This window comes from Myxocyprinus asiaticus, chromosome 23 (assembly GCF_019703515.2).
Source record: "Myxocyprinus asiaticus isolate MX2 ecotype Aquarium Trade chromosome 23, UBuf_Myxa_2, whole genome shotgun sequence".
NCBI classification, from domain to species: domain Eukaryota; kingdom Metazoa; phylum Chordata; class Actinopteri; order Cypriniformes; family Catostomidae; genus Myxocyprinus; species Myxocyprinus asiaticus.
Genome location: NC_059366.1, coordinates 5289849 through 5302165, shown reverse-complemented (window position 1 = coordinate 5302165; position 12317 = coordinate 5289849). Strand labels below are relative to the sequence as shown.

General features: G+C 35.4%; 1 protein-coding gene across 1 annotated transcript; it reads right to left on the bottom strand.

Annotated features, from left to right (window-relative positions):
- Positions 1 to 397: 397 nt before the first annotated feature.
- On the bottom strand, positions 398 to 12268 carry LOC127413638 (BAG family molecular chaperone regulator 2-like). The gene is made up of 3 exons (XM_051650924.1): positions 12039 to 12268; positions 10909 to 11018; positions 398 to 10818 (listed from the first exon to the last, which is right to left on the bottom strand). Exons 1-3 carry the CDS (start codon positions 12158 to 12160, stop codon positions 10424 to 10426), a joined length of 627 nt encoding a protein of 208 aa, XP_051506884.1. The 5' UTR covers positions 12161 to 12268; the 3' UTR covers positions 398 to 10423.
- Between the last annotated feature and the right edge of the window lie 49 nt (positions 12269 to 12317).

Genomic DNA, 12317 nt, shown 5'->3' with positions numbered 1-12317 from the left:
TGTATCTGAAAGGACTAAATATTAAATGAAACAAATGACAATAAAATGCAAAGTAATCTCTTCAGTAATCAAAATACTTTTTGAATGTAACTGTATTCTAAATACCAATGATTTAAATTGTAACTGTAGTGAAATACAGTTACTTATATTTTGTATTTTAAATGCGTAATCCCGTTACATGTATTCCAGTACTCCCCAACCCTGTATATATATATATATTTGATCATCTAATAAATAATAATATATTATTTAGAATATTCTCTTTTTTTGTTTTCTTTTTTTTTTTTTCATCAGAGGAACCATTCTTTCATTTAAGCTATCAGTGTTGCCAATAATAAAAATGGAATACTACTTGAAACGAACATATTTGTACTAAAAAAAATTCAAAGGAAAAACATTAACTATTAAAACATTTGTTTTAATTCTCTCATTTTCACAAAGAGGGATCACAAAACCAATCTATGACACATTCTTTAGGAAACTAAATGGGCAAATAAAAAACCCATTTATATCATAATAGAATTCCCAATGTTGCATTTGATCTCAACAGCAAATATAGCGCAAACATTCCATATACTGTATTGCTCTTGGCCCTTCTACTGCTGCACATTCATGCACACAAATTATTATTTTGCTAACATGTCTATAAAAATGACATATTTTTGCATTCATGAAATATCAAACACTCTTGAAATTATGCATCTATATGATGTGTTACGCAGGGCCCTATTTTAAGAGCGCTAGTGTTAAGCATAGCGCTATGCTATAAGTCATAAGCACAAAGTCAGTGGGCATGGCCATGAAGTTTTGGTATTTTCGTGCAAGCATGCGCTAAGTCTAGGTGCGAGCGGGTTTGGTGAAACCAGGCACGCAATGTGCTGGATTAAGCGCAATTGAATTCTGAGGTTCTTCTCCAGTTATTATACAGTCCTTTCCCTGTCAAGCACCAGCGATATAAACAAAGACAGCATTCATAAGAAGTCAGTAGTGTGAATGGACTGTATGCAATGAATTAGAATAATAGAAATATGGACTTACTGTATATTCTTTTTTTGAATTATCTGCATCCTTGATGGTTGTCGGGCATATTCCTGTGACAGTAACACGCACCTTTTTATACTAATGGAAAGTGATTCTTTAATCTGAATTTGGATGTACGCTCAGTTAAATTATAGGGAATATAAGTATTATTAATATTATTAATAATTTCCATCTACTGACACACAAATCATAGCTTGTATTAACAATGATTGTATCGGCACGCACTTCTACCGGTCAATTTTGAATTTAATGTATTTTTTGAAACCCGAATTTGTTTTTTACCAAAAATATTTATACATTCAAATTACACTTCAAACGAAACAAAAATATAATCAAAATAACGAAGTGGTCAAAAAAAATCATATACCAAATACAAACACTATACCCTCTCCATCTTCTTCCACCGGCCCCTTATGCAGTGAATCACTTTATGACAACAGGTGGAAAAATACCATTACAAATTAGATCATAAATACAATTTTAACTATACACATAATAATAATAATTTAAAAAAAAAAACAAAAAAACATGACCTAAGAATAGTTTAACACAAATCTAAAAAAAAAATAATAATAATACAGCTACAACTCTGATCGTTAGGGCATAATTTGATGTTCCTCTATCTGTACTTTCAGAGTTTGGACATTAACTTTATTACCACCTACTGGTGGAATCTCAAAACTGCAAATGCAGGAACTGAGTTTAAACTTTGTGCTGAAAACAGCCCTGCTTTTGAAACGTCTTGGCACAATGAAAACTCGCATATAGTGCAAACACTCCCTCCCACGCCCACTTGGGCTTTGGGCTGGCAAGACAGTTGCATTTAGAATTAGTAGAATTAGTTAGAAATACTGGATAAAACGTAGCACACAGCCTTTACGTGTAGCGCTTGTGAAAATTATTGCGAGCCCATAATATGAATTACTGGAGTCAATAGTTCATTATTGGGAAGTAAATACTCATACACATTTTAAATCAATAACTGTCAATATACTCTTAGCACCATGAAATTATAATATATATACACAGTACTGTGCAAAAGTTTTAGGCACTTGTGAAAAATGTTGCATAGTTAGGATGTCTTAAAAAATAATGCCATAAATAGTTTTCATATATCACTTAACGTCATACAAACTCCAGTAAACATAAAAAAGCTAAATCAATATTCGGTGTGACCACCTTTGCCTTTAAAATAGCCCCAATTCTCCTACTGACACCTGGACACAGTTTTTCTTGGTTGATGACAGATAGGATGTTCCAAGCTTCTTGGAGAATTCACCACAGTTCTTCTATCTATTTCAGCTGTCTCAATTGCTTCTGTCTCTTCATGTAATCTCAGACTGACACGATGTTCAGTGGGGGGCTTTGTGGGGGCCATGACATCTGTTGCAGGGCTCCCTGTTCTTCTATTCTAATCTTTTCTATTAGCAAAAGGGATGTTTGGGAGTCTGATATTTATATTTCCTATTGACACACTAAAGCTGAAGATGTAAATGGTCATCTTAAGACAAATGCTTTTGTGAAACATCTTATGTGCCTAAGACTTTTGCACAGTACTGTATATAAAAAATAATTCAAAAACAAATTTGTTAAACAAAATTACCAATGATAACAATGATACCTCACCCATCACCAGAAACACAGATTAAGTTGAATCTCGGGCTAAACAGTATTAGGCTTTATATTTGTAAATCGCCCAAGTAAACATTGAGTGATTATTGCGTGTGTGTGTGTGTGAGAAACAATTTGCAAAAAAATATTGCATTTATAGAGGAATAACAACTAAAACTAGACTCCCAAAGTTAACCACTAAAGCCATCAGCAACAAAGATGACATAATTGACCGATTAACTAAACATTATCCTGCATATACTTAACATATGAATAAATATATGGACATGAAATATTGATTCATGAGTTTGTCTATTATGTGAGGAAAAAAGAGATCACGGACTGACATGAGAGACATGATTCTAGCACAGCTTTGTAAGAAAATCAGTTTGGACATCAGTTAATTTATTGCTCATTATACAAAAGGATTTGATCACAGAATCAAATATTTCAGAAAGTCGTGTAATGTATTGAATATATTGCGTAATATTTTACAAATGAATCTGCTATTTAATTTGATTCATCCATGCAGAATTGTTCACCCCACACTGCCAGTTCAGAATTTGACAAAAATCCATTTCAACAGGTTTTGTGGTCGAATGAGAAATATTTTTCTCTTTCCAAACATAATTCACTTGTTCCATTTGTTTTCATTTTTGATCGAATGTATTTATTCATGAAACGCATGCCTTGCTTTTGTTTATGTTTGAATGTGGAACCGTGGTACTTTGCCACGACGGCCTTCACATTTACATCGCTGTTCAGTTTTATGTTAACTGACTCTCATTAATTCTTGATGTATCTGATTATTGTTATTTTTCATATTTGCTGCAAATGAATGGATACAATGGCGACACTACAATGGACTAAGGCACTTTATTTATCTGATAACTGTTTGGTTATAATCTACATTAAGGATACATCTATGTCTAGTAGTAAAACTGTTCTGTCTTGAGTTTTTCAGTAATATTTTACTAATGTATACAGTACATGACTTTCCAGTAAATGTTAAGAACATGCCAGCACCCACTTTAAAGGGCAGAGGTGTGACTTTACACCGTATATGATTAGGATCATTCCTTGACGGATGTCTTATCTGGTGTGCCACACAGTTCTGCAGGTGAGGAAAATAAAAAATTTTTTGAGAATGCTTGTTTTAATCTGGAATTTTCTATCTGTGCATGCATTACGTCAGAGTTATCTTACAACATTTTAAAGCAGGTAGTTCCGACTACGGTCATTCTGATTGGTTGTCAAATGTTGATAAACGCGGACATGTGACTGCACATTCTAAATTACGCTGCTTGGCGATCATAAACAGTCTACAGAATTATCTTGCGTATTACTATGGAAGAATTGTTTATTAATGTTAATAAATTCAGCTACATACTGAAAGTTGGTGTGATGCTGTATTGCTCTTGCCACTATTTTATAAAAGCAATAATCCACTTCACGTTATAATCCACAACGCCCTTTACCAGTGTTGGATGTAATGTGATTACAAAGTATTATTAATCTAATTACTTAAGATTACAGTTACTGACTTTCAATTAAGGTAATTACTTTTAAAATGTGAATTATGTACATCTGTTTGCGTTTCAGTTACAGCTGAAGAGTCACTAACGAGTCCTTGAAAGGGAGAAACATGGTCGACAATTAACAAGGAGGAAATGCAAACATTATTTTGAATTCATTGAGCGGAAAAACTAAATTCTGTGAGAAGTGTTTTAGAAAGTGACTCAAAAGTCAAGGAATTAGAAATGTGATTACTTTCCCCATTAAATAATGAGTAGTGTAATCTGATTGCTATTTTAGAGAATTAAGAATTTGTAGTGGATTACTTTTGAGTAACACTGCCCCTTGTGGTACAATTACTGTAAAACATGGCCTCTTATGGCTTACTGTTATTAAACCGTATTGTTAAACCAGTGTGCAGTGCCCCCTCTGTCAAAATGTTGTATTTTAACCCTTTTTTTATAATTTAGTTATTATCTTTTAAATCTGTTTTACTTTTTTTGCAAGCCTAAATATTAAACTAAATTGTAAAATAAATTAAATAAAGCAAATGAATCCTTAAACTATTTGTAGTGAGTAATTGAACATATCAGGTGGAAGGTGGTGACAGGAGTTACGCTGTCTGGCCAGTTGACTGCTCAATTCCTAATTAGAAAAATGTTTTCTGCCATGTAATTCAGTCAGAGCTCAGAGGCTCAAAGGCTAAAAGAAGGAAATGGATTTAAGAAAATGATTTTACCTAGGATAAGGATGAATGATGTAACTAAAAAATGCATACATAGGTGGAGAGATGTGGTCCTCAAGACAAGAGTTTTAACACCAGCACTCAGTGCGTTCAGTTGTTCTAATTGTGAGTACAGCGGTTTACTACCTTTTTCTGTTGTGTTTTGTTATTGAATACAAGAGAAGTTGTTTTAAACATTATTTAGGCTGATAAATGGATCGAATTTCATAACAAAATTCCATCAAATTGACCTTAAGTTTTATAAAAATATAAAAATTTTATTCATTAAATTTTGTTAAAGATTAAATTTCATGGAATTTTGTAATGAAATTGAAATGTGTAAATCTGAAATATAGGCATGTTTTTGGAGTGCGCTCTCCAGAGGATCATTTGATTGACAACATTTTTTGGATTTCGCTTTGTTAATTTTGCATATTTTTGGCATATTTTAAAGTGCTGACATGCCACAGTGTCAGACACATGTACAGGCAAGGGATAAAGAAGCATCTTCTGGCTGCAGCCTCTGCTTCACAACACCAGGAAGTGAAGATATATCATGCACGCTACTTTAGGAGGTATTTAGGTTTGTGTGGTTTGCAAGTCTAGAGACTCTTTAGCAGAGACGGGTCACTTTTATTAAAATGAATGGGAGAAATTGGAATGCCCAATGGTCACCAACGGTCAACAGATGTAGAAAGGAAGTCCCGCTTTCAGGTAAAAGAGCTAATCACCTTTTAGATACATACATCACCTGTCAATCAACTCGAGCACGCATGCACATTAGCTATACAAGATGGGAAAATTTCGTTTTTTTGCGTAATATGAGGTAAAGAAGCACAATTTATGATTCCAGTGTTGTCAGATTTTACTTCTGATTTGAAATCTGTTCTTTGATCGTAATCTTGACCAGCCATTTTGGAGATTTCTGTCTTTCCCCATTCAAGTAGATAGGAGCTGCACTAGCATGCCACTTTACATCGAAAAACGTAATTGTCAGCAACGTGAAATCTTATGGTAAAGTGGCAAATCTGTGCCCCCTCTGAAATTTCAAATGCCCCCTTGGGTAAATTATCCTGGCTCCGACTCTGGCCTAGAAATTCCATATTCACAGTATATAAGGACTTGGAATATAGTGCATAAATCATATGGATATCTTTAACTGTACATTTTAGGGGGAATGTCAGCCCCACTTCACTTATTTGTACGGAAAAGTGCAGAAATGACGTGGCCTCTTCTTGACGATACAAAGTTAAACTCCTGGTTAGGTTTAGGTAAAAGGTTTGACATTATGGTTAAGTTTGAGTTAGGGGTTACACTTAGGAATGTGTTGATCTGAAATTTTGCTCATTGGTTGGATGATTGTTCTCAAGGGGAATAAAAGTTGCACGTTTTTGTACAATTTTGCCATCTGGTTAACTCTGAATTATTACCAGTTCAACATGAGATCAGGTTGATTAATAGTCAGATTAACAAAATTAAGAGTATTTTAAGACTCCTTGAAAAGCTATTACAAATCCAAAAATCAAGTATCACAAAAAATCAATGGCAGTATATGTTCCACTCTCACGTTGCTTCCAGTCTATACTGACAGATTTTATTCTATGCTATGACGACGACTATACTAACACCCAAATGTGAAATTCCCAAACAAGCAGAGTGCCAAACGCTGTCTAATTAGAATGTAGAGAGCAGGCAAGCAAACCATGTGCAGCGGTGCTAAAAATACACTGAACAGCAAGGCAGTAAAATAATATTCACAGGGCTCCAACTGGAATGTTAGCAGATCTGAACAGAATCGCTTCAGAACAGTCTGAAGTACTGTTGAAGTAAAACAAACAAATCAGAGTCGGTGGACACAAAGAGACTTTCAAAGGAATCAATAATACCTGTTAAAAGCTTTTTATGGTCAGTATAGCTTTTCTGAATGTTAAATGTAGTGAAGTAAAAGATAAATAAACAGGTGTTTCTTCATTTAGGGCACTCTTGGACCTGGACTTTTAGAGCATTAACCCCTTAAAAAAAAAATTCACACTCTCTCTAGTTTATTTAATTTGTCCAGTAACACAACTGAGTCATAATATGGGTAAATATCAAGGGAATATTCCAGGTTCAATACACTGTAAAAAAAAAAAAAAAAAAAAAAAAGAAATAAAGATTTGTCAGCCATGCAGCTTTGAGTTCTTTCAACAACTGTCTTAAAATTGTCCTCAGTAACGTTGCTGACTGATAAGTCATTGTGAATTTGTTTACTAAATGCAACTAATTTCTAGAGCCAATTTTCAATTCGCAAAATGAAAACTTCAATTTTGTCAGTATTTCAATTACTTTTACATGATGTTAACTGCCATTTTTGTCCCTGAAGAGAGGTGTATTGCAAGGCAGTATGTACAACTGTTTGACACAGACACACAATAGATCTCAATACACAAACCTCAATAATTGTGACAATCAACAAACCTGAAATAAAGTTAAAAGATGAGCTCCAAACATCACCGCACAACAAATGACTAATAATAACAGCATAAATAAAGTCAGCAAACAGCAAAAATACGCATTTAACCCGAAGTATAGGTCTCTGCAGAACAATAATGGGTGTTTCGCAATCTGGGCGTTTTCAAACCGGGATGGGCGTTTTTCAACTGTCCAATGAATGTAGGGAATCTCAATTTAGTAATCAGTGGGCGTTTCCAAAGCAGGATGGGCATTTCTGAACTATCCATTGAAAGTAGGGAATCTGAATGTACAGTAGTAGGCAAATCGTGTAAAGTGGTTGAAAAACGCCCGTCCCGGTTTGAAAACGGCCATTTTTGTTCTGCAGACACAAGTCTCTATAACCCTGACCGCATAATTTATTCCTGTTGCAATGCATGCTGGGAACTCGCAAATCAGTAACATTGTTCAATATAAAACTGGTAGTTCAGACAACTCTCTTAGGCTTGTTGGGACAACATTTTGGGGAATACTGTTGGTCTAACATGTTTCTAAGTATATGCAAAGTAATTCACATGTCTAGTTTCTGTGTTTCAAAATCCTGCATTAGCTGGATAAAATGCAATTTAATTTTTTACAGTGTAGGCCTACAAGTTAAGCTCAATCGACAGAATTTGTTGCACAACGTTAATTACTACAGAAATTATCTTCGACTTTTGATTTTCGTTTATTTAAAAGATGTAGGCACTTACAATGGAAGTTAATGGGTCCAGTCCATATACATTAAAATACACAGTTTACAAAATATAGCCACAATACGTAAAAATTATAAATGTTAACATGATTTTATTGTGATACAATCACTTATAGGTTTTACCGATGTTGTGTCATCATGACAATGAAGTAGTAAAATTTTGAAAAACTTTACACCGAAAAAGTTAGTTAGCGACTGTATCACAGGGCTCGACATTAACGCTTGTCCAGGACAAGTGGAGTTTTAAACGGGCAAGTTAAAGAGAATTTTACTTGTCCGACCAGTCAAGTGGCCTGATTAAATCTCAATAATGAATGTTAGCTCAATCGCGTGGGATTGCGGAGATTGAGCAAAATGTTAATAATTCCCACGTTTCACTTTCAAAATGTGGGTAATTCCCTCTATCGCGTCACCCTCTCGCCTTCACAGCTTTTACTGATTTACTGAACTTTAGATTTTACATATATAAACGGGTATAAGCCTGTTAATTGGACATGCGAATGTTGTGCCACGTTTCTATAAGCGAGCGACGCGATAAAACTGTTGCTCCTGTTTATAATCAACAAAGCAGTCTTCATCGCAAGTGTGCAACATTTCAGAGATCTCATTTTATCTCGACACATCGTGGCACTCCCTCATAAAACAGCAAGAAAGGCAGAAATGGTAAAAAACGCTTTGTGTAATAATACCATGTGAAGACAAACACTTAAAACAGACTTATGCACCTGTTACATCTCTCATCTTTCTAGAGCTCCATCTAATGTATGTATCCGAGGTATTTTCTCTGCCATGTGAATCAGTCAATTTTAATAAGTATATAACAATATACATTATAATAATATTAACACTATAACATTAATAAATTACACACAATGAAAACATATTATCTGCTTTAATATGCTTATCTGTTTTGAATATACAATATAACTGATTTAGCAGTAAGGTTCCCTCAGGATTTTATCTGTTAACATTTTCAATGCATTGTCAATATTAAACAGCTGTTTTTAATGCAGCTGGTGAGAATTGACTTGTACTCTCAAAGAGATGATTTACACAAAAATGAAAATTTGGCAACACTTTACAAAAAGGTTCCATTTGTTAATGTTAGTTTACTACATCAGTTAACATGAACTAACAATAAACACCACTTTTATATCATTTATTCATCTTGCTTCATGTGAATTCCAACATACAGTATATTAATACATTTTCATACATTAAAATAAAAAGTTGTATATGCACAATGAACTAACAATGAACAACAATGCTGTAAATATTGTTCATTGTTAGTTCATGACAGCTAATGCATTAACTAATGTTAATGAATGGATCCTTATTGTAAAGTGTTACCAAACATTCTGTCATCATTACTCGCCTTCATGTTGTTCTAAACCCGTCTGACTTTCTGTCTTCTGTGGAACTCAAAAGATGTTAGTGAGAATGTTAGTTTCAGTCTCAGTTCACTTTTCAGTAGTGACTGTGACTAACATTCTGCCAAAATTCATTCAGGCTTGAGGGTGAGTAATGATTTACCGTCTTTCTGCACTGTGTTCTCAATCCCTATCAGGTGTAAATGATGACGATGGAGAATTTTCTTTTTTTCATATGTCCTTTCTTTTGTTTTTGTCTCCAGACAATTCACTTTTTTACTCGGACAAGTGAATGATCAATTGACAATGCTTAATGTCAAGCCCTGTATCACACTAAAATCATGTTAACACATATAAAGTTTACATCCTATGGCTATACTTTTGAAACAGTGGATATTTTAATGTTTAGAAACTGGCCCCATTCACTTCCATTGAAAGTGTCTCACTGTAACCTAGATATTTAACCATTTTTATGTATTTTGTAATTAATATTATGCCACAAATGCTATCGATTGAGTAAACTTGTATTGAATCCAGAAAATTACATTAATCTAAATCATTTGAACAACAATATTCAAATGGCTTATTTAGATTATTATATTCAAAGTGGGGATTCAATAAATATTTCTATTATTTTCCGATTAAATGGGTTTAAATCTATCCATAAAAGCCATTTGAGAAGTACTAAAATAAATGATAATACCTCATATAATAAAAAGGAAAAAAAATGAAATTAGTTAGTTTAATAAAACAAACACTAAAAAAAAGCCCTAGTACATAAGAGTTCCCGTAGTTGAAGAAACACCACAATATGCATATGAGCAAGAGGCATTCAGTGGCAATAAAACCTGCAAATATGGAAGACCTTTATTGGTTGTGTTTTGTGACATGTGATGGGCCATCCCGTGTCTTTCTCAAAGCCAAAAAAAGGCACTTGGGTGGCACTCCAAAATGCACCACTGCGAGTCCCCTCATCCTCTACATGCCATTGGCGACACTGGAGCGATCGACTTTCTGCTTATCCATGATTCGAATGGTTTTCTCTGCATTGTCCATGTTCCTGATGAGGGTCTCCAGGCGCCGCTTGATTTTCTTCTGGTCTTCCAGGGAACAGCTGATCACGACACTCTGAAACTTCTGATCAATGGGCACAGGTGGAGCTTCGGTCACACATGCAGCGTGAAGCGCTTGCAGCCTCATTCGAGCCCCCTCCATGTTATCAAGCACTTGAGAAGCAATCTCATCAATAATGGCTGTGGCTTTATTCAAGGCCTCTTCCTGTTGGGGGTTTCGGATCGTATCAACTGAAACATTCACCGTTAATGTCCTGCCCATAAGTCTATCGGCGGTCAGTGAGAGCTCTTCCCTTTCCCCTGAAACACAAGTTGAAATTGTGTTTTATATCTGACAGTATCACACGTTCCATTAGAAACCGCAAAGAGCTAAAAGTGCTGAGAGCATACCGTCACAAATGGTCCTCATTTCCTGACTGTTCTGTATCGACTGGATGATCTCAATTAAACACTCTCTCTCTTGCTCCATAGCAGTGGCCGCCTCGCGGAGAGCCTCCACCCTACAAGAGATGCAAACAAGGGCATGTCCAGGATTTTTGAAATTAAGAGGTGGCATTTAGTAAGGTCGTCTGAACGGGGGTGGGGGTTGTGTAGTGTGGTGTTGTCTTGCGGAGAATTCAGTCTGACCGGGGGGTGGGGGGTAGGGTTTTGTCTACTGAGACGGAACGCTGTGTCCTCTCAGACAGGGGTGGAACATTTTTATGGACCATGCGCTACACAGACGGGTTAGGCCGTTGCGCACCATCTCCAGGAAGCGAGCGGGGTCCGAGTTGGGGTAGCAAAGCTCATTTTTAGGGTGGCTGCTGCCACCCAATGCCACCCTTCTGGTCCCACCCCTGGATGCATACGATGTTATACAAGACACAACTCTGATAAGTCTTATTGCACTGGATTGGAAGGCAATTGTTTTGGCTAACTGAAATTGTAATTAATGAAATGTATACTAGCCTGCATCAAAAACATGACAACTTTACCCAACCTGACATTTATTAGTCTAATTATATGTTTATCAAAGATCCTGAATGGATGGATAAAATGATGGAATTATTCTAATGTTTTGCATCTATTAAAATATAAGAAATTCATGCACTAAACTTACTATGCTTTCAAATAGCCCCAATGCAATAAATGCAATGCTATTTTATTTACTATTTTGCATTTCGACACTGATACGCATTTAATCAGAAATATTTGCGAAATAAAAACACAGTCAGTATATTTCCAATGATATAAATAAAACATAATAATAATAATGCGTCTAGTTACCGTTATTCCTGCACAGTTCTCAGTAACAGGCGGATGTATCTATACAGTTTTTGAAGCGAAATCGCACGCGAGTCAACACTTTGTGTGGATGTTTTTGAAGTCTTAGAAAAGCGAATATAACTTAAGCAACATTTTAACTGAGTGACTTAAAACGTGTTCTTGTAGCTGTAATTTCGCCTGTAAAGCAACTATCTTTACTCAGTCAACTAAGAGTAAAAATCTAAATAAGGTAATCAGTTGTCTATTGATCTTACCTCATTTCGATTTGATCCAGATTTTCCAGTAGCCGTCCGGTCCGGTCTGCCATCGAAATGGTTCGGCTGAATTTGCCTTTAGACGCATCGTTCATTTTGGCGTTAATTTTCGCTTGAGACATTTTAGCTGCGGAAAGTCGCGTTGATTAATGATTTCAAGAGTGCAGTGACCTGCAGGATATACTGGAGCAGGAGCTCTATTCATGTCCGACTCGCTAAGAAATAGTTCCTTTGAGTCGATTCTTTTGAATGATTCGGACGAACCGAGTCGCAAAGCGT

Coding starts and splice junctions, on each gene's coding strand:
- LOC127413638 (XM_051650924.1), bottom strand. CDS start 12,160: ATGTCTCAAGCGAAAATTAACGCCAAAATGAACGATGCGTCTAAAGGC. Junction 11,019..12,038: donor CTGGATCAAATCGAAATGAG/GTAAGATCAATA, acceptor CATCTCTTGTAG/GGTGGAGGCTCTCCGCGAGG. Junction 10,819..10,908: donor AATGAGGACCATTTGTGACG/GTATGCTCTCAG, acceptor CTTGTGTTTCAG/GGGAAAGGGAAGAGCTCTCA.